Below are 22,498 nucleotides of genomic sequence, written 5' to 3'. Positions count from 1 at the left end.
ACTATAAGGATGAATGGAGTTTAGCGTGATCAAGGTGTCGTCTTAGCAGATGTGACAGATGCTGCCCACCTCGGGTACTGAGGCCCAAGCACCCAGGAGGATGACACAATGCAGTCTCATCGTGACTTTCCTCTGAAGTCCTTAGCCCGCAAGGAGGTAGGAAACCAGAGCGAGTGGTGCCTACCTCCATGTGACGCTTCTGTGGGCCCGCTCAGCTGGCAGACTTGGGCGTCCACCCTGAAGGCATCCCGCCATGGCAAAACTGTCTGGGTGTGTGTCTTCTTGGTAGGCCTTGAGCTTCCTAGAAAATGGGCACTGTATCGTAGGATTCTGATTCCTGGCAAAATGGCCTTGAATCAATTTATATGAAAGGCAACTGAAGGGGCCTATGCTGTGGCACAGCAGGTTAACGCCCTGGCCTGAAGCACCAGCATCCCATATGGATGCCAGTTTGAGTCCCAGCTGCTACACTTCCCATCCAGCTCTCTGCTATGGCCTGGGAAAGCAGTAGAAGATGGCCCAAGTCCTTGGGCCCCTGCACCCACATGAGAGACTTGGAAGAAGCTCCTGGCTCCTGGCTTCAGTTTGGCATAGCTCTGACCATTGAGGCCAATTGGGGAGTGAACCATCAGATGGAAGACCTCTCTCTCTCTGTGTCTCCTTCTCTATGTAACTCTGTCTTTCAAATAAATAAAATAAATCTTTAAAAAGGCAACCGAAATAACGTGGGTGAGGATTTTCTGAGTCTTCAAACTCTTTTATAAGGACTTGTCAATCTGGGAAGTTGCAACTTGAATAGGGACACAAAGTTTGTTAGATTATGCATAATAGGAATAGATGGTAGTTGAACGTGGTTCCCATATTCTGTAGTACTCAAATGTCTAAGACCCTTGAAAAGAAATACCACCTGTACCATAGGATACATTCCTTCAATCTAACAGCTTCCCGCCGCTGTTATTCATATTGTTAAAGCTTCCCCATATACCATACAGTGGGACATTAGTCACCCATGAAAAAGATATGAAGTAGTGATCCATGCTTCAGTAGGGATGAGCATTGAAACATTGTGTTAGGTAAGAAGCCAGACACACAAAAATATAAATGTGTATATAAATATATAAATGTGTGATTTCATTTAGACAAACTGTCCAGAACAGCCAAATCTGTAGAGGAAGCAGTTGTCTCCAGAGGTATGAGAGTTGGGAGGATGGGGTAGACTGCTCCATGTCTATGAGGTGTCCTTGTGGGGTGATGAGCAAGTTCTCCAGTGAGTGGTAGTGGTAGCTGCACTGTGTGGTAAACATACTCAGCGCCCAGGAATTTATAATTTAAAATGGTTAAAAAGTGACTTTTAGGGGCCAGCACTGTGGCTTGGTGGGTAAAGCAACCACCTGCAATGCCATCATCCCACAGGGGCACTGGTTTGAGTCCCAGCTGCTCCACTTCTGATCCAGCTCTCTGCTATGGCCTGGAAAAACAGTAGAAGATGGCCCAAGTCCTTGGACCCCTGCACCCACATGGGAGACCTAGAAGAAATTCCTGGTTCCTGGCTTCAGATCGACCCAGCTCCTGCCATTGTGGCCATCTGGGGAATGAACCAGCAAGTGGAGGACCTCTCTCCCCCTCTCCCCCTTCTCCCCCTCTCGCCCTCTCCTCTCCCCCCCACCCCCGCCTTTCCATAACTCTGCCTTTTAAATAATAAATAAATAAACCTTTTAAAAAAGAACTTTTGGGGGCCAACACCGTGGCTCACTTGGTTAATCCTCCGCTATGGCGCCAGCATTCCACATAGGTGCCAGTTCTGTCCCAGTTGCTCCTCTTCCAGTCCAGCTCTCTGCTGTAGCCTGGGAGGGCAGTGGAGGATGGCCCAAGTGCTTGGGCCCTGCACCCAATATATAAATATATATTTATATATATAATTTAATTTTATATTTATATTATATTTATATTTATAAATATGTATATTTATATATATTTATATATTGGGAGACCTGGAAGAAGTACCTGGCTCCTGGCTTCGGATCGGCGCAGCACTGGCCGTGGCGGCCATTTGGGGAGTGAACCAACAGAAGGAAGACCTTTCTCTCTGTTTCTCTCTCTCTCACTGTCTAACTCTGCCTGTCAAATAAATTAAAAAATGAAAAAAGAACTTTTAGTTGAAAAAAAAGCACAATAAAGAAAAGCATATACAACTGCTCTGTTAAAAACAAGGCCTGCTTTTTCTAAGTATTGATGTCTGTAGGGCCCTGTGCTATCAAGTAGCCCAGGCTACTTAAGAAGGCAAGGGTGTCTTGGTTACAGCTGCCCAGCAACCCATATGGGCACCAGTTTGAGTCCCGGCTGCTCCACTTCCAATCCAGCCCAAGTGTGTGGGCCCCTGCCACTCATGTGGGAGACCCAGAGGAAGCTCCTGGCTCCTGCTTCAGCTTGGTCCAGCCCTGACCATTGCGGCAATTTGGAGAGGTGAACCAGCAGATAGAAGATCTCTCTGTCTCTGTCTCTCCCTCCCTCTCTCTTTCCTCTAAACTCTGACTTTTAAATAAATAAATAAACGTTTGTTTAAAAACAAAAATGATTCAGGGAGCAGGTGCTGCGGCACAGCAGGTTGAGGTGCCACTCGGGACACCCACGTCCACACTAGAGTGCCGGTTCCAGGTCCAGCCACTCTGCTTCTCATCTTGCGTCCTGCTAATGCGTCCTGGAAATCAGCAAATGACTTGGAGTCCTGCTATCCACGTGGGAGACTCGGGTGGAGTTTTCAGCCTCCTGGTTTGAGCCTGGCCCAGCCCTGGTGTTGCAGAGAGTGAAGCAGTGCATAGAAGATAGATAGATAGATAGATAGATAGATAGATAGATAGATAGATAGATAGATGGATGGATGGATGTCTCAACCCCACCCTCTGCCGCTACACCTATTGCTCTGCCTTTCAAATAAATAAACATGAAATAGTTTTTTTTTTTTGAAAAATAAAAGGTTGGAGCAGCTTCCTGTAGAATGACAGTAGGTTACTCAAGTGCACTAGGATATGTTGGGGCGGGCTCATGCAGCTCTGGAAGCTGCTGACAAGACAAGGCGTTTCCTTCTGAGCGCCTCCCTCTGTGCCGCTGCCGCTGGGGCTGACTCAGTGCGGCTCTTGCTGGGGGGGTGACTCGGGCCAGTCAGCAAGTTGGAAGCTCTAGGGAGGCTGTTCACTTCCTGGCCTCCCACTCTCTGAGTTTGTTTTCTTTTTTCCTAAAACGCTTTATTTGGATGCGTGTGAAACAAGCCCTCAGACCTACGCAGGCTCGAAGCCGTCCCCCTGCCTCACTGAGTGTTTGACAAAAGTTACTGAGCTGTGTGTCAAGCACCGTGGCCAGATGTGGCCGGGGTTCGTGGTTTGTGGTCGCTGCTTGCTAAACTTTTTCCTTCCATGGTAGCTCTCAACGGTTCTTAATTTTCCATGACACACCAGAGTGTTGAGGATTGAGGTTAAGTGGGGCGGCCGAGCAGCCCGCCTGTGAGATGTGTGCTGGTGCAAGCACGCGGGCGAGTCAAGGACAGGGAGGAGGGAGGTGAAAGAAAGGAAACGCAGAAGATGAGGAGGAGGAAAAGGGGCGAACAGCAGGGCCGAGAGCCCAGGGGAGATTTCCCTCCTTAAGAAAGGGGCCTGGCGCTGTGGCGTAATGGGTAAAGCCACCGCCTGCAGGGCCAGCATCCCATATAGGCGCCGGTTTGAGTCCTGGCTGCTCCACTTCCAATCCAGCTCTCTGCTATGGCCTGGGAAAGCAGTGGGAGATGACCCAAGTGCTTGGGCCCCTGCACCCACGTGGGAGAACTGGATGGAGTTCTGGGTTCCTGGCTTCAGCCTGGCCCAGCCCTAGATGTTCCCAGCATTTGGGGAGTGACATAGTAGATGGAAGATCTCCGCCCCCCCCCCCCCCCCCCGCCTCTCTACCTTTCCAATACAAACAAAAGATGAAAATAAATGCATAAATGATTTTGTAAAACAATAGGAAGGGAAACAGTGTGGCTTTTGGGTTTGTTTCTGGGTTGGCCCTGTACACTGCTGGTGCAAGCGTGAGGTGGTAGCACAGCCATTATGGAAGACAGCATGGAGGTTCCTCAGGAAACTAAAAGCAGAATTACCATGGGATTCAGCAGTCTCACTTCAGGGAATTCATCCAGGGGATCGGTATGATGAAGAGATACCTGCGCTCACTCCCATGCCCAGTGCCTCCCATTGACAGCGGCCGAGAGACAGAAACAAAGGATGCGTCCGTCAGTGGATGAGCAGAGAAGGACGACACACAGAGCAGTGCCCCGCCTTTAGAGAGAGCAGAATCCCGTTTGCAAGAACATAGAAGAACGTGGAGGACGTGATGTTAAACATGATAACTCAGACACAGAAAGACACGTACTGGGTGATCTTGCTCGTTTCTGAAATCTCAAACTGTCGAACTAATGGATGCAAGGAACAGAACGGCCCTTAGCCGTAGGAAGGAAGTATACGCTTCTGAGATCCGTCTGCACAGCAGGGTTACCATCGTGAATAATCACGTGCGTTTCACAGCTATGGAAAGAGTAGATTTTAAATATCCTCACCACGATCAGATAAGTATGTGAGGTCATAGATATGTTCGTTAGCTTAATATAACCACTATACTGTGTGCATGTGCATGTGTGTGTGTGTCCGGACATTACATTATACCTCATAAATATCAGGGTGCCTCAAGAAGTCTGTGGGAGCGGAATTAAAAGATAAACATAGGGACAGACATTGTGGTGCAGCAAGTTAAACCACGGCTTGGAGTGCTCGTGTCCCACATCAGAGTGCCTGCTTCAAATCCCAGCAGCTCCCTGCTTCTGATCCAGCTTCCTGCTAAGGTGCCTGGGAGGCAAGAGATGATGGCGCAAGTGCTCAGGTCCTTGTCACCCACATGGGAGACGCAGATGGAGCTCCAGTCTCCTGGCTTCAGCCTGGTTGACTCTTGGCCTGGCTGTTCCAGACTTTTTTTTTCTTTTTTTGGAAGAATGAACTGGAGGATGAAAGTACATGGCTTCTCTCCCTCTCCCCTCTCCCCTGTCTTCCAAGTAGGTGAAAAATAAACAATAAAAAAAAAAAAAAAAACCTTACCTCAATTCCATTTTCCATGAGCGTTTTGTTTTGTTAAAGGATTTATTTATTTGAGAGGCAGAGTTAGAGAGAGCGAGGTCTTCCATCCGCTGGATCACTCCCCAGTTGGCTTCCACAGCTGGAGCTCCTCCGGGTCTCCCATGTGGGTGCACTTGAGCCATCTTCCGCTGCTTTCCTAGGCGGATGAGCAGGGAGCTGGATCAGAAGTGGAAAACCAGGACTTGAACCATCACCCATATGGAATGCTGGCACCGCAGGCAGAGGCTTAACCTACTCTGCCATAGTGCTGCCCCCTAATTTGGCTTTTAAGATTTATCCCCAGGGACAGGGGACAGGCATGTGACCCAGCAGGGAAGCTGCCTCTTGGGATACCACAGCTGTATTGGAGTACCTGGGTTCAAGTCCCACCTCTGCTGTCAGTTCCAGCTTCCTGCTAATGTGGACCCTACGGAGCAGCAGTGATGGCTCAAGTGGTTGGATCTCTGCTGCCCATGTGGGAGACCTGGATTGAGTTCCTGGCGCTGGCTTTGGGCTCACCCAGCCCTGGCCCTCATAACCACTTGGGGAGCAAACCAGTGGATTGAGAGCTCATTCTGTCCCTGTGTCTCTGCCTCCCAAGTAAATTTAAAAATTAAATATATATATATATATATTAACCAGGAGATCATCCATATTAGTAAAATGGAAGCTTTGATGGGAGAATAATTGTTGATCTGCTTTGAGGTGGGCAAACCCGAGTGAGCTGGCACGGAGCAGCCTGGCAAGCCAGAGACAGCAGCGTAGGGTCTCAGGGTGCCCAGGCATGGACAGGGCAGGACCAAGGGGTGGGAGGGAACCCAGAAAGAAGTTCAGTGTCAAGGACACACTGCCCCACCTCAGCGTCCTGGGGACCTTGACCCTTGCTTACTCCACTCCCCGACTCCCAAATCAAGAGGGAAACACCCCCTCGTCTCAAAAGGTGGGACCTACGGATGCACGCGAGTATGTTGTAGCTGGGCAGCAAAGCTCCTGGGATGATGCTTTCAGTACTCGTTTTTAGGTTCTGTTCCCTAACCACTTCTTGTGTTTGGGCATTGTTGTATAACTCACTTATACTTTTTTTTTTTTTTTTTTTTTTTGGACAGGCAGAGTAGACAGTGAGAGAGAAAGAGAGAGAAAGGTCTTCCTTTGCCGTTGGTTCACCCTCCAATGGCCGCCAAGGCTCGCACGCTGCGGCCAGCGCACCGCGCTGATCCAAAGGCAGGAGCCAGGTGCTTCTCCTGGTCTCCCATGGGGTGCAGGGCCCAAGCACTTGGGCCATCCTCCACTGCACTCCCGGGCCACAGCAGAGAGCTGGCCTGCAAGAGGGGCAACCGGGACAGAATCCGGCGCCCTGACCGGGACTAGAACCCGGTGTGCTGGCACTGCAAGGCGGAGGATTAGCCTAGTGAGCTGCGGCACTGGCCAAACTCACTTATACTTTTTGGAGGGAAAAAAAATTTTTTTTTAAAGTCAAGAGAAATTGAATGGAAATTTAGTGTTGTTGTCGTTGTTGAATTAGGTAGGGCTTTTATTTTGTAATACCGGGATTAACCTGACTTTTGCGCGAAATAACCCTAAACGCAATCCTTCTGGAAACATGGTAGCAGAAGGGGTCCGATGGGGCGGATGCAGAGGCCGGGGGGAACAGGAGGAGGGGCAGGTGGCGGCTGGTCGCCGGGGCAGCCTGTGGGAAGTCTGCGAGGAGCCAGCTTGTGTCTCTGCCCAGCTGGCATCCGCGCTCCTCCTGCCACACCTCTGGGCCGACCTCCACCACCAGCACCGTGCCTGCCTCCCCTGATCTGGGGCAGAACTTATGGTGAAGTGCAGAGGGCGTAGAATGGGGGCCAGGGGCACGGGGGTGCGTGGGAACCGGCAGCGAGAAGATACATCACTGTCTCCTTCAGGTCCGGGTTACCTTGGCATCTTTGAATTTTGATTTCCATATGTGAGAGGCTCTGAGAAGCATGACTACAGCTCAGAGTGTGGGGTTGCTTTCTTCGAAGGGAAAACGCTTGGTTACAGTGGTCAGCGTGGCTGTTTAAATAGACGTCGGGACATCATGGCTTTGCGGTGGCTGTTCTGCACTTAGCAGTAGCGACAAGAGCTGGAATGAATCTCCTCTGATTTAACTGCCTCTGGGTAAACTGAGTCCCCTCCAGCATTCTGAAGGCTTGGCAAAAACTTGGAGCCGTGCGGAGTGCCGGGGCAACAGTGAAGTTTGGTTTCCAAGACTGCGTCTTGAAGAACTGAGTCCCAGCGATTCTTGGACTAGAACTGAAGTTCTCTGGCCTGTGCCGTCTTCAGGCGGCAGCTCCCTGTCTCAGGGTCACCTCTGGCCCCAGCTGACCTCATCCCCACATTCGTACCCCCTTTATATGTGCACATCTGTCTCTCGACGGCCCTGCTGTTTCCTGGCCCTCGACACGGATAAACTAGATCCACCATTTTTGCAGCCCTCTCCGCACTGCCGTGAACACACGTACCCCACGCTCAGAGCCCAGCCCTGCCCTAGAGTTTGCATTAGGGACCACCCTTCTCCCAGGGGTTCGGTTTCTGTCCTACTTGAGATGCTCCTCCCCCTCCTCCCCGGACCCTTGGGATTCGTACGTACTCCTCCCTCCCTCTCTGTGTTCTCTCGGTCACCACTCTCGCTCGGGTCAGGTTTTAGGACTGTACCTTCCCGGTGGGACTCCCCACCCTCATGTGTCTCCTGGGCGTCTCCCACTCAGAGACCCTCCCGATGGTCCTCAAACACCAATCTCACGTGCCAGGAATGCATCTTGGAGCTTCCGAAACCCCAGGCTCCCACTAGAACACACAGCCCATGGCCCCTCTGGTCCTGATCCAAGGCCTTCCGTGGTCTCTCTATCCTTTGTCTCTGCCATCTTGTTCCTGAACCCCTAGGGAAACACCCCACTGCAGCCAAGCCAGTCATCCCCACTCCACAGCCTCTTGTCCGTTTCTGTTCCTCGGTGGTTTCTCACCCCAGCGGCTTCCCTTCGGTTCTGCTCCCCGTCAGACTTCTCATCCACGCAGGGGCTGTGTCTCCTGGCCAATCCTCTGTTTTCCCTTTGTGTCAAGCATGTATTTTTATTCTTCAGTTCATGAAAAGTACGGGATATTTTCCAAAGTTGGTGGAATGAAAAGATAAGTTTATTTTGGTGCAAAAAATTGAAATACATGTGTAGTTTTTTTTAAAATAATACATATTCTCCACAAACATTTTTGAAGACTCCTGTATGAACAGATTTCAAAATTTATTTTGCACCAAAATAGCTGCTTTTCAAAGTATTTATCTAAAAGTTAGAGCTACAGAGAAAGAGAGAGAGAGAGATAGCAAGAGCTCTTCCATCCACAGGTTCACTCACCAGGAGCCAAGAACTTCAGCTAGGTCTCCCACATGGGTGCAGGGGCCCAAGCACTTGGGTCATCTTCCACTGCTTTCCCAGGCCATAGCAGGGAGCTGGATCGGAAGTGCAGCAGCCGGGACTTGAACCTGCGTCCATGTGGGATGCCGGCTTCACAGACAGCAGCTTTACCCACTACGTCACAGCGCAGGCCCCAAAAATGAACTTTTAATCTCACTCTCCGTGAACTTTCGAGGGACCCTGGTACTTGAGTGTAAACACCTTTGAGGAAGGAGCCATGCCCCAACGTGTGCACACCGTGGGTGTTGGGCAGGTGGACAACCCAGGGAGACTGCCATGAGGCAGGGGATCAGCACCGGGTGACTGTGGCCAGGTGTCAGCGTGGGGCCCAGGGACAGGCATCCGGAGCCATGGTTGAGTAGCTGCTAGCGATGCCCGCACCCCGTGTCCGCCTGCCTGGTTCACATCTACACTGCTTCTGATCCAGCTTCCTGTTAACGTCCACCCCAGGAGGCGGAAGGTGGTGATGGCACAAGCTCGCTCGCTCTCTCCCTCTCTCCATCTCATCAAGTAAAATTGTTAATTAAAAAAAAAAAAATTGTGAGTGCAGGATAGTAGGCTGTTCTGTTCAAGGAGAGCCAGAAACCTCAAGTTCCTCGTGGAAGTCACTTTTGAAGTTTCAAGGCCGCACTGACAAGGCGGCGTCTCAGAGAAGACCACTTTGTGACACAGGCATGAAACAGCAGGTACAGCATAGAGAGGAAATGTTGCTTCTCAGGGTAACTTCGGGATTTGCGAGAGTAGATTTTCTGGAAAACCAGGAACTGAACGTTTGTCCCCTGAATTTGGGACTTCAATGGTAGGAGAAAAATATGCTAGTGTTTGTGTATTTTCGTGTTTCATACATGGGTTTCGTAATGTAACACCACCATTCATTCATGTAGCCAGATGCGTTTAATATCTTTTTGTTACTTTATTTTACAAAAAAAAAAAAAAAAAAAAAAAAAAAAACCAATAACAATAAAACTGTAGAATGAAGCAAGATGTCATATGGGACTTTGCCAGAGTGCCGGTGAAGGAAGGGGCAGTGTCTGGGGCTCTCAGACATTGAGGGCGTCTGAGCCAAGGTCGCGGGAGGGGAGGAGGCCCCTGCCCTCTCTGATAGCCTGAAAAAACAGGGGTAACTGGCCTCAGCAGGTGTTCAGAGCATCCCCGCACAGGTGCGGACTCCACGCGGGCCGTGATGTATGACATTTGGGATTCTGTGTCACAGTCATCACTCACGCATTCCTCACGGTTTTTTAATCGAAGCCCTTTCAGCAATGCGTAGCCAGGGGGAGGCTGCCGAGTGCGTCAGCCTTGGGGGCCGCTGCCGAGTGGCTTAGCATCCAGCAGTGGGGGAGAGAGAAAAACCTCACAGCCACGGCAGGACGGCCTGGAACGTGATCGATGCCGCTTAGCTCCTGAGTGACCCGTTTAAAAGGTGCCGAGAGTAAGCAGGTGCCACGGTACTTTCAGCAGCGCCGGAGTCTCGTGTGTTCCTTGCATTAGCTCTGCTGGCAACTTTGATCCCGGTCCCATCTGTCTCATATGGGGTGGGGGGTAGGTCTCCAGCATGGGTGCAGGGGCCCAAGCACTTGGGCCATCCTCTGCTGCTTTCCCAGATGCGTTAACAGAGAGATCTGAAGTGGAGCAGCTAGGACCCAAACCTTCATCCACATGGGATGCCAGCATCACAGGCGGCTTAACCCAATGTGCCACACGACTCTGGGCCCTAAACTTAGCTTTTAATTCTGTTCGTTGCTCCAGGAGCTTGTTGAAGTGCAGGGCATATAAGTGATGAGAGAGAGACGGGACACATTCCCCGTGCTTAGAGAGAAGTTCTTTCTGAGCGTAAGCCCACGGACCGAGTGCCCATCAGGGATGCAGGCTTCCTTGCTGCTGCTGAGTTAACTTCCCATGTGTTTTCTTCCTTGGTTCTTGGGAGCACCTTGGCTATTTAACCATGGGCAGGTGGGGAGAGAAATGTGAGAGACTTCACTGAGTTGTCGGCCTGGGTGGTGGTGGGCGTCAGGGTCCAGGACTCAGGAGAGGGCTCCGGGCTGCAGTGCCTGCACCTTAATGCTTTGATTCTCAGCAGCCTGCGTTTTCAAAAGCAAACATCTGGGCCCCACACGCAGAGAAACCGATTCAGGCGGTCCTGGGCTTCGGAGCCTGAGTTTTGTCAAGCCCCCCCAAGATGATCCTCAAATAGGGCCTCCTTCAAAACACTTCCTTGAAAGGCGTTCACGTAGCAGAAGAGAGAAGCCAGACGGCAAAACGCACCTGCAGATGGAGAGCGGCTGCCCTGTGGGCCATCCGAGAGGTGCAGGGGTTCAGGGCTGAGAGACGGCTCCTTTCCAGCAGGGCCTGGAAGGCATTCGCCTGCGTGCACGAACAGATGGGTGGGATGTCGGTATTCTGAGAAGACTCGGGAGTTTTGGGCCAAGGGAGTGGGATGAACGGGAGCACCAAGGCACGGGAGAGGGGCATGACTTCAGGGCTTACAAACCGGCCAGCCGCACCCCAGGGCCTTCAGGCTAAAGTGTAGCCAGGATGGAGACTCCTGTTGAATCTCTGCTTTCCTCCCTGGTGCTGCCTCTCCCCCAGGCTTGCTGCAGCCTCCTTCCTCCTCCTCCTCTCGCCAGTGGGCTGTGCACCTCGCACGCAAGACCGGTCAGGTCCCCTCAGGACTGCCTTCACCTGCATGGCCCAGCACAGACCCCCACCTCTACCCAGACGGCCCGCTCCCGCGTGCTCCAGCCCCCTCTGCTAACTTCTTAGTGGAAAGAGTGCATTTTCGTTCTGACTTACAGTTGCCTGTTTAGCTGGATGGCTCTCTGGACTCTTAGCTGCACAAGAGCAGAGGCCGTGTCTTTCTCGTTCGCTCATGGAGCCTCTCAGGAGGGGTTCTGTGGGGCATCCGCTGTGTGTTCTGCACCATGCAGGGCGCTGAAGGCCCCTAGACTCAGAGAATGCACAGTGTAGATGGAGAGCTACTGAGTAGCCCAGGGCCTGGCATGGTGGCCCCTTGCTCACTAAGTGAAGGAAGATTCAGGGGCGTGGGGAGAAAGAGTGGTCACCAAAGCACTTTCACAGCCAGGCACCCTGGATCTCTGCACCTGCCTGGAAACCAGGAAGTAGCTGCGAGCACTTGGGAGGAGGGCCAAGCCCAGGAGGAGAAAAACGGTGCTAAGGACACATCCCTGTCACTACACAGAGGCTGCAGGGGAGGGAGGTTCTGAAAGACTTGAAAGTGAAGCGCATGGTTCCAGATGTGACTCACCTCCAGCTCTGTAGATAAAGTGCCGCCGGTAGTCTCCACATCCAGGGTTCTGTCTTTTATAAGAGCCGACTTAGACTCGCTCACCACCTCGAACCCGTCTCCCCCGGAATGTTTCAGGTTCCACCAGCAGTGGAGATTTTTTTGGGGGGAATTTTAGCCCTCCTATTCAGGGAAAGGCTATCATACTTGAATTACGATACTGTACTTGGATAATTAAGAATAAGGAGCTTGAAAAACATAACAGTAGCGATGAAAAGAGGGAGGAGCCCACAGATGACGTGGGATCCCCTCTCCCCCAGGAAATCCAGATCCCCAAGCAGAGAAGTCAGCCGAGCTGAGATGGGGCGGAGAGCGCAGGTCCCCAGGGTGGAGGGCGGTCTGGCCCCATCCTGCTGTCCCGGTGCCCATGGAAACTGAAGTTCTCTTCCTCCTCTGAGCTCCCCATGAACTCCCTTTCCTCCACAACTTGAGCAGTGGTTTGTATTCTGGGAAACAGCCTTTTCTCTTAAGTTTCTTCTTTTTTTTTTTTTTTTTTCCCATGTACATTTTCCCATGGACTTCTCACAATACTCTTTTACTGTGTGTTTGCAGGGAGGTCATATCTTACTTAGATATTTGTTTCCAATCCTCTTAGGCATTGCCTAGGAGGTTTGTGTGTTTCTGTTTTTTTTTTTTTTTTTTTTTTTTTTTCCTGGCATGTAAAGTTCTCAGTTCCCTTTTATTGTTTCATGAGCAGTCAGGACTACCTATTTAGGAACAGGAGTGATACTGAAGAAGAAGAGCCTTAATGAGTAAATATCAAATGTCTCTTCTCACCCTGAAGCCTGAAGTCCTAATTCCAGGCACAGTAATTTTGCACCTCCAGGTCTGCGAGAAAGTCCTGCTCAGCTGCCGGGTCTCTAACATTGCTTTTGGCTTCTTCTCCGGGCCGGGAATGGCTTTTTCCCTGGTTTCCCTGCCGTTTTTTGCTTTTCCTGCAAGGTGCCCAAGCCTCCCAGGAGAAGTTCCTAAGTCACTTTAGGGGGGTTTTGAAATGCTAATTCACAGCTGTTGACAGGTATGAATGCCCAGCAGCCTGGAATGTCACACCTATTCAGAGTAATTGAGCATCCTTGAATATAATCTCTTTTAAAACCCTGAAATGTGAAACCTGGCTGCTTTAATGTTTTAAGCTTAAGAGAGAAACCTTCCTTGAAATTCCCATAGCAGTTTTTTTCTAAATAAATAAATAAACTAACAAAAGGCGACAGAACAGTCCCCTCCCCAAAATGTTCCCCCATAGCTTATAGGGTAGCTTTGGGCAGGTGTATGGTTTTCTTTATTGTTTGTTTTTTGTTTTTCGGTTTCTTTCTTTTTTTCTTTTCTTTTTTAGATTTATTTATTTGAAAGGCAGAGCTAGAGAGAGAGAGAGGGAGAGACAGAGAGAAAGGTCCTTCATCCACTGGTTCACTCCCTAGTGTCCACACCAGCCAGGACTCAGCTGACCTGAAACCAGGAGCCAGGAGCTTCTTCCAGGTCTCCCACATGAGTGCAGGGGCCCAAGGACTTGGGCCATCCTCTACTGCTTTCCCAGGCCATAGCAGGAGCTGGATTGGAAGTGGAGCAGGAGGGTCTTGAACCTGCACCCATATGAAAGGCCAGCACTGCAGGCGGTGGCTTTACCTGCTGTGCTACACCGCAGTGCTGGCAGGTGCATGTGAACGAACGCTACATTTCACCTTGAGTGCCTAGTCCTGTATTAATGTATCTGCAATTTATCTTTCAAAATTCTTGATGCTGAGACTGGCTCATTTACTAATAAGCTACCTTTTTTTTTTTTTTTTTTTTTTTTTTTTTTTTTTTTTTGACAGGCAGAGTGGATAGTGAGAGAGAGAGACAGAGAGAAAGGTCTTCCTTTTGCCTTTGGTTCACCCTCCAATGGCCGCCACGGCCGGCACGCTACGGCTGGCGCACCGCACTGATCCGAAGGCAGGAGCCAGGTGCTTCTCCTGGTCTCCCATGGGGTGCAGGGCCCAAGCACTTGGGCCATCCTCCACTGCCTTCCTGGGCCACAGCAGAGAGCTGGCCTGGAAGAGGGGCAACTGGGACAGAATCCGGCACCCCAACTGGGACTAGAACCCGGTGTGCCGGTGCGCAGGCAGAGGATTAGCCTAGTGAGCCGCGGCACCGGCCATAAGCTACCTTTTTATAAAACTCTTACCGAAGGGATTTCTATGGTTATTAAAATAATTTACTGTAGAAAAGTGGTAAAGAATGATAAAAATCCATCTCAAATGAATAATGACTATTAATCATTTGCATATGTCTTTCTAGTCTTTTTTCTTTGTCTACATTTAATATATCTACATGTCCTGGACTGTTTTTTTTTTTCTTTTAGCCATTTTGGGATCATATCTTACATATCATGGGACTTGATTTTCTCACTTCCAGGAGCCTGAAAAATTCCTCTATATTCATCTATCTTTTCAAGAATGTGGCTGTAGCCTTTTTTGAAAATGTATATGTGTCATGTCTATTTTACGTGATCGCCTACTTGAAGCAAGAGTAAACTTTTCCAGTAGTTATTATAAGATACATTTTAATTTGAAAGTTGGGAATCATGGTCTTTTTCCATGGGGAAATACCCCACTTCAGGGAAGATAGTCTGTCTCCAGGGGTTCCAAATAGGGAATTCAACCAACTGGGAATAGAAAATATTGGAAACAATATTGCATCTGTACTGAACACGTAGGGCCTTTTTTCCTTATCTTTATTGCCTAAACCATACAGTATAACAATGTTTTGCATGGCATTTTCACAGTGTAAGTAATTGTGAGTAGATGACTGAAAGTAAAAGGAGGGAGGACTTGAGCACCCTGGGACTGCCCTGGAACCAGTCCCCTCCCGGCCGGGGATACTGGGGAAGACGGCATTTGTACCTGACTCTCATCCTGTATCCCTTTGAGTATAGCAGCTGAAAGTTTTTTGAAAAAAAGTAGCATCACCCGCTGTGTGATGGGTGTGTCCCGGGTGCTAGGTGCGAGGGAGGTTGCAACACTGGTGACCGTCCTCACGGGGCTCACATCGCTACAGGGCGAGGGAGGAGAGAAGCACCAAGCAGATCCATAGGCACAGGGCGGTTGGCAACCCAGACAGCCAGGAGGGCCTGTGGATCTACAGTCTGGGGGGAAAAACCCGACCCCATCTGCTTTACTGATTTTACTAACATCATAAAGGTTGTCACCAGAGAGCGGTTTGGCTAACATAAGAGCATTTAAGTAATTATGACAGATGAATGAAATCCAATACCCTCAGCTCCATTGGAACATGTTACAAAGTAGGCCCCAGTTACTCCTAAACGTGGGGGTAAATGAGTGCCACCGACGATCCAGCGCCCGGAAGCAAGCGGCCAGGTTTGCTGCCGTCTTCGGCGAGCCTGATCATCCTCCCTTGGCGACATTAACCCAAGGCAGCGTGTTGACCTGATGCTTTGCAAACCCTGTCCTTGTCGCTCACCGTTGCGTTGGATGAGAGAAACATGGCATCGCCACTGCCTAGTCATTCTCTCTGAGCCCAGCTCAACTGTCATTCCCTTTCGCCCCCAGTTCCCATTAGGGACCAGAAAAGACTGCTTAAGGCCTGGTGTATTTACCTAATAAACTGCCTCTTGTTAGTGCCTGGGAAATGCTAAAATTTCTTAGCCAAGAAATCCTAGTAACAAGCACACAGAGGTCCAGCAGTCAGGTCTGGAGAAAGAACGCGATGAGGGTCAGCTAATATCACCATTCTTCTCCTTCCTGGTGGCCATGACAGCGCCGGGGTTTATTTGAGGATCCCAGACTCCGGAATGGTTGCTTGCATTGTTAGCCGCCCAAGTGTTTTAGGCTGTGCCAACAGTGTCAGATATTAATGTATTCTAGAGATCACGAGTGAAGAATTCCCCTGTACTTTTTTGGCTGCCCCCTCCCCACCCAACCCCTTTTTAATTTTTTTTTTTTCCCCTTTCCATACACTTTGTTTGCAGTGTCTTTGTCCGCCAGACGTTGCTGGGCATTTCTAATGAGAAAGCAAAGAATCGTGGAAGGGAAGAGGCTGAGGTGGGGGGAGGGAGAGCGGGACCAGGTCCGGGCAGGCGGTGTGTGCGTTGAGCACTTTGACAGCAAGGTGACTTTTTTTTTTTTTTAAACAAGCTAGTCAGGTGCACAGGGCTCACTGGGGAAAGCCACAGTGGCGGCGGCGGCCATGCAAATTCAGAACAGAAAGCGCATTTTGGGGGGACATGCGACCTGCTGGTTAGCCCCTCACCACAGAAACGCACATTTATTTCTGAACCTCATCCCCCCCCCCTCCCCCCGGCAGGACCCGCGGCCTCAGCCCTGCTTTCGTATTCCTCCCAGCTTCATTACCGCGGCCACCTCGCCACCCACCCTGGGCTGCCGTGAAAAGGGGGAAAAAAATTAAAGCGATTCCTACTCCCGGTGACTTACTGCTGCAGAATAATTGGTTTCTGTTTGCAAAGGACATTATCGCAGCAAAGCCCGGCAAACAGAAAGGTCGGTATTGCACCGCCGCCGGCTGGAGGGCAGGGTTGTGGAAAATCGCATTCCCGAAAAGGCAATTAGCTAATAATTAATTTTTCAATATCGTTCCATACCGGGATTTGTCCTTTGGTGGTGCATGTGCGTGGGCCGGCGCTTTTAGCATGTCCTTTGATTCCTCATGGAAATGTTAATGAGACTAAACCAGTTAAAGAGCCCTTTAGACAGCACCATGCTTTGGGGAAGGCCGGAATGAAATGCAGACCCTCAGAGGGCTCCTCCCGACACACAAGCATTCCCTTTGTTTCGTGTTTTATAAACCAGAGGCATGTCTAAAATTGCAGGGAAAGTGAGAGGGGGCTGAGGAGTTGGCGCCGGGGGCCCGGCCTTCCATATTTGAAAAAGAGGGAAAAAATTGTCGGCCGGTTCTTCGTGCCGGCATTTGATAGGCAGTCCCCGGGGGTTTTTGAAGTTCCGAAGGCAGGTTCTCTGAAGATGTAAGCGGGATCTGTCTTTCACTTAGACTTAATTAAGAAACTTGCTGGCTTTGTCTGTAGGGGGCCCATTACGTGCAAGCCGCAGCCCCCTATGAATAGGGGCTCAGCCTGGAAAGTGTATACAAGCCACACCGCCTTTGTGTCGTGTTGCCAAACTGGAGGCCCGAGCAAGCGCGGGTGAGGCTCTGCCAGGGGCCAGCCTCCGCCGTTCATGCGTGTGAACCCGCGTCCGCGGCAGGAACCTTGCAAGCGAGGGCCCGAGCGTTCCTCCGGGACCTAGAACGAATGAACCGTTTATACAGTGAAGATAGTGAGTGAACAACAACAACAAAAAATACGGGCGAAGCAGTGGGAGAGAGGTGGTCCTGTTCTCCCGCGGGCAGGGCAGGCACAGTGTCCCTCCCCAAGCTGCCGGACCAGCCTCACTAGCACCACCGCGATTCCATCCAGCCCTGGGCGTAACTTTGCCGTGGTCACTGTTCTTGTAACCTTGAGAATAATTTCCCCCTGGTGGGCCACTGTGGCCTACCCTATTTAGAACAAAGTTGTGAATGCCAGAGAATAAAGAGCAGTTGGGAGGCTGTGAGCAGTGGTTAATCAGCTAATTCGCATTTCAAAAGACACTAATAAGAGGTGAGAAATTCAAATAGAGCCCTGGGTATGAGTGCTTTACTCCTTCTGCCAGGCGAGGGGCGCTCCCTTCTGTTCTCTGTCCCTGCCCATCTCCCGCCCTTCCCTTTGAAGCTGTACAGACCTCCCAGGGTCTCTGCACCTCTGCCTTCCACCCCCCTCCGAGAGCAGGTTCCTGCAGACCTTCACCTTCCTCTGCCTGGGGAGCAAGCCTCCCAGGGGGTCTGCAGCTCCCCATAACCCCAACCGCTCCCCCAGTTCCCAGGCAGGTTTTGGAGTACGGAAGTCGGATCCCCGGTGACTGACAGCTGCCTCATCCTGCCTCATGATCCCCGGGGGCCAACTCTGTCCAGCGACCACGCGCTTGGCCATGAGGGGATCCAGCTCTTTGCTTTGGTGACAGGTGCCCTGCCCTGTGCGTCTCGCTTAGAGCCCACCTTCCTGCCTGCTTCAGTGGTCCCATGAGACTGAAAGAGGCTCTGCCCCCTCCCCAGGGCGCTGCGGCTTTTCCGACCCCCTCCCCACCCCATCCCTTGCGTCTGCTGAGCAGACAAGGTTAGGTTGGCTGCGTCAGGCTTGGGCTTCCCGGTGAGCTCCTCACAATTGGGTCTTGTGCTCTTGCAAGCTAAGGGTCCCAGGGTCCCTCTCGCAGTGGCTGGAAAAATCACCCAGCCAGTCAAGTGGCACGGTCGAAATCAGCCAGCAGTTTGGTTCAAGTGCTGAAAAATGGCCACGTGCACCCTTTTCCCCCAGTCCTTGGCAAGATGTAGAATATTGCTGCCCTCCACAGAACGCGGGCCAGATGCCACCAGCTCCATCTCCATGCTTGGCAATAATGCTTGTTGTTGTTGTTACCGGTTTTGTTTTCTTGTGGCCACAGTGTGTATGGGGGGATGTCGCTCCCCCTCTTCGTGGAGGAACAACACTAAACGCTGCCTAGGCTTCATATCCGAGTCACGGCACCATTATGTCGCTCCCCGTCTTCGTGGAGGAACGACACAGGACCCTGCGCTGTTCTTTTGTCTGCTCGGCCCTCCCCAGGTTTGCTGCTGGTTCTTCCCGGGTTGGCTACTATCCCTTCCACCTCCGTGGAAGGGCGGTTCCCCCTGGCCACATTCCCCACTTCCGCAGGGGAGCGGCACACCGCCGGCCGGCTCTCTCGGGGGCTGCACAGGTGTTCCCTTAGATGTTCCCCATAGATGTTCCTGGTGCATGCCGTCTCTCTCCTCCTTTATAGTCCTCTTCCACCAATCCCAACTCTGCTACCCACACGCCAAGTACGCTGCTCTCCTCCAATCAGGAGCAAGTCCTACAGTTTCTTGGTTGAACTGGAGGCAGCTGCGTAGAAGCTGTTACTCCCTTCTCAGCGCCATATTGTGGGAGAGCAGATGCATAGAATAAGTCTTAATTCCAGTAACAGTCTTAGTCCGAGTTGCTCCCCACAGGGGGAGGTTTCCTAGGTGGTCCCTGGTTTCCCCATTCCCAGAGCACCTCACGCCCTTTGCGCCCTGGAAATCTATTAGGGACTCTGTGCCCATCTTAATTAGTTGTCCTGAAGGAGCGACATTCCATATTCCGGCCGTGAGTGATGTGCATTTTCCCCAGCTTCAGCCTCGACAGTCTGGTGACAGTTCAGAAATGCTCGTGAGCCCTGAGATCGCGGCGTGAGCGGGAGCTGGCCAGCCTCATGGGCTTCCTGCTTCTCAGGAGCATCTTTGTGTGAATGTTATTCTTGGAGGACCCTTAGGTTCAGAGGAAACATGGGCCAGCTGACCTCCAAGGTCATGTTGGAAAGCACAAGTCCTCCTGTCCCACGACCAGGGTGCCTGGCCCTGCGCGCTCTGCCCTCCACCTGGACGCAGGACCTGGTGGCCGTCCAAAGCATCGTCGGGGTCATGGCTGCACAAGAGAGCCCAGCTCTGTGTCAGAAAAAAAAGCTCCAGTCATAAGTAGCAGAAAGCATCTCTGACCACTTCATTGCAGAGGGAGTTGTTCAGAGAAAGCTGGGTGATCATGCAAGGACCATGGGGAGGAATCCAAGGTGGCTAGAACCGTCTCCATGCCTACCATGGGCCAAGGTGAGGGTTCTTGTCCCCACTACCCAGTGTGACTGCAGGCCGGGCCAGCGGGGCTGCCACAGGTGGCCGCCGCAGCTGGCGCACTGCGGCCAGCGCACCGCGCTGATCCGAAGGCAGGAGCCAGGTGCTTCTCCTGGTCTCCCATGGGGTGCAGGGCCTAAGGACTTGGTCCATCCTCCACTGCACTCCTGGGCCACAGCAGAGAGCTGGCCTGGAAGAGGGGCAACCAGGACAGAATCCGGCGCCCCGACCGGGACTAGAACCTGGTGTGCCGGCGCCACAAGGCAGAGGATTAGCCTAGAGAGCCGCAGCGCTGGCCTCCACTCCCTTATTTCTAAGCCCCACACTCTGGAGTCACAGCACCTGGCTGGCTGTGCACCAGCTGGCAGGGACACGGGGAAATACCAGCCTTGGGTCCTTTGGGCCCTCTTGTACTGAAGCATTCTTCCAGTGTGAGAGATGGGCTCAGATACTGTGCAGCTGAAAAGCTAACACATGTCCCCTGAAAACTTCCGGCTCTACCGGGAGTACTTGCTGAAGATGGGTATCTCCTTCTGCCTCCTCTCACTGGACCGTGGAGCTCTACCTAAGACTGGCTCCACAATTTGCAGAATGAAAACGCAAGGCCACTTGTTCAAAAATTACTGTTATTTTTCTTTTTAAAAAATCTTCAATTAATCAATGTATCTGAGAGACAGAGAAGGTTCCCATGGACTGATTCATTCCCCAGATGCCCCCCGAGGCTGACTGGGCCAAGGCTGGAGCTGAGAGTTCAATGCAGACCTGTCACGTGGGTGGCAGGAACGCAGTCACTGGAGCCCATCACAGCTGCCTCCCGGGGTCTGCATTAGCAGGAAGCTGGAGTCAGGAGCACAGGCCCCAGGGACTGACCCAGGGACTCTAGGACGTAGGTGCCTTAACCGGTATCCGAATCACTAGGCCAGCCCCTAGGAATTATCAATATCCAAGTGGAGATAGCAGAGCATTAAGCCGAACCCTTCTAATGTGGTTCCAGGTGCACCTGCCAAGGATCCACCCATGCGGCCTTCCCTGGCTTCACTTGACCAAGTCAATCTGTCCACAGTTGGGTCTTTTCTTCTAAGTCTGCTTATTTATTTTCATCTACTTCAAAGGCAGAGTAAGAGAGACAGACACACCCAGAAACAAAGGTCTTCCATCTGTTGGTTCACTCTCACCTAGGTGCAGGGGTCCAGGCACATCACCTGCTGCCTCCCGGGATGCATTAACAGGGATCCAGATTGGGAGTAGAGGAGTTGGGACTCACGCCAGCTCACCACTCCACCAACACAGTTAGACCTCAAAGCCTCTCTAAGCCCACCTGAATGGGCTGACCTCTCAGTGTTATTAAATTATTGCCTGGTCATCCCTTGATAGGTAGTTATCCCTTCCATTATGTGGCTGGAGTAGCTGAAGCTCACTAACGGTGGAGCTGTGATTCCAGCCGAGCTCTGCTGACCCTCAGGCTCTGCCTTCTCTACACCAGGTCACGGCTGTGCACCAGGAGCTCACAGAGCTGAGCGCTTCATGGTGTCCCATGGAACATACACAGCCTTCGCTGGGCGTGGGCCTTCAGAGTTGTTAGTGTGGGGGACGGGGCAGGGGGAGACCACTGACTCGATTTCAAAATGAGGCTTTTTGGCCGGCGCCATGGCTCGACAGGCTAATCCGGCACCGGCACACCAGGTTCTAGTCCCAGTCGGGGCTCCAGATTCTGTCCCGGTTGCTCCTCTTCCAGGCCAGCTCTCTGCTGTGGCCTGGGAGTGCAGTGGAGGATGGCCCAAGTGCTTGGGCCCTGCACCCGCATGGGAGACCAGGAGAAGCACCTGGCTCCTGGCTTCAAATCAGCTTGGTGCACCAACTGCAGTGTGCCCGCCGCAGCGGCCATTGTGGGGTGAACCAACAGAAAAGGAAGACCTTTCTCTCTGTCTCTCTCTCTCACTGTCCACTCTGCCTGTTAAAAAAAATGAGGATTTTCATTTATTATTATTATTATGACAGAGTTAAGACAGTAAGAGACAGGTCTTCCTTCCATTGGTTCACCTCCCAAATGGCTGCTACGGCCAGAGCTGTGCCGATCCAAAGCCAGGAGCCAGGTGCTTCTTCCTGGTCTCCCACACGGGTGCAGGGGCCCAAGCACTTGGGCCATCCTCCTCTGCCTTCCCGGGCCACAGCAGAGAGCTGGACTGGAAAAGGAGCAACCGGGACTAGAACCTAGCGCTCATATGAGATGCCAGCACCGCAGGCGGAGGATTAACCAGGTGAGCCATGGCACCAGCCCCAAGGCTTTTCATTTCTGAGACCTGCACTGCAGCAGAGAGAGAGAGAGAGCAGAGCACATCAGCTCAGGGCTGGATGGCCACCCCCGCCCTAGCTCCTTATTTGAAAACAAACAAAACACAGACTCTGCCTTGCTTACAGCAAGACAAGCGTAACCATGTGACCCCGAGGCAAGTCATTGGCTCAAGCTTCCCAGTGCCACCGTTTTCTCACCAGTTAAAATCTGGGGTCACAGTATAGGATCCACAATAAAGGACCGAAGTCTCTGCGCCCTTGTGCCCTGTCCCCCCAGCAGGCACTGCGTCGTGCTTGGGACCAGAGCTCGCCTCCACGGCCCATGGATACACATTCCTCCAGCTGTTTCTGCCGCCTGCCCTGGCCCACGGAGTCTCCCTGTGTCGAACGCCCTATCGTATCTGCCAGCTCCTACCACCCAGCCCTCCATCAGTAAAACACCTGACGCAGGCGTCTTCTCTTCACCGTCCTGGTCCAGTGCGCCCCGTGTCTCCCTCCTTTCTCCCTTCTCTTCCTTTTCCTCCCGGGCTGCGCGTGGTCTTTTTCTTCCCACCGTCTGGTTCCCTGGGAGCCTCCTGCAGTGCCTTGTACACAGAGGTGCCTGGCACGTTCTTGCTGGTTGCCCTCTCTGCCGA

At 51.8% G+C, this 22,498-nt stretch overlaps 1 protein-coding gene across 11 annotated transcripts in view; it reads left to right on the top strand.

Moving 5' to 3' along the window:
- Nucleotides 1-22,498, top strand: part of STX8 (syntaxin 8) — a 304,958-nt gene that overhangs the window by 216,346 nt on the left and 66,114 nt on the right. The window contains exon 8 of one of the 11 annotated variants that reach the window (XM_089318363.1): nucleotides 1,455-1,498. The exons of the other annotated variants lie outside the window; for them this stretch is intronic. Coding sequence (XP_089174489.1) covers nucleotides 1,455-1,483 — 29 coding nt within the window. The 3' untranslated portion in view covers nucleotides 1,484-1,498. Of the gene's footprint in view, nucleotides 1-1,454; nucleotides 1,499-22,498 lie in introns of those variants that run through there. 11 annotated transcript variants of the gene reach the window in all.

This window comes from Oryctolagus cuniculus, chromosome 17 (assembly GCF_051225735.1).
Source record: "Oryctolagus cuniculus isolate XC-2025 breed Fujian yellow rabbit chromosome 17, ASM5122573v1, whole genome shotgun sequence".
Classification (NCBI taxonomy): domain Eukaryota; kingdom Metazoa; phylum Chordata; class Mammalia; order Lagomorpha; family Leporidae; genus Oryctolagus; species Oryctolagus cuniculus.
The sequence above is the reverse complement of the archived record's forward strand: the minus strand, read 5'-3'. Positions and strand labels throughout refer to the sequence as shown.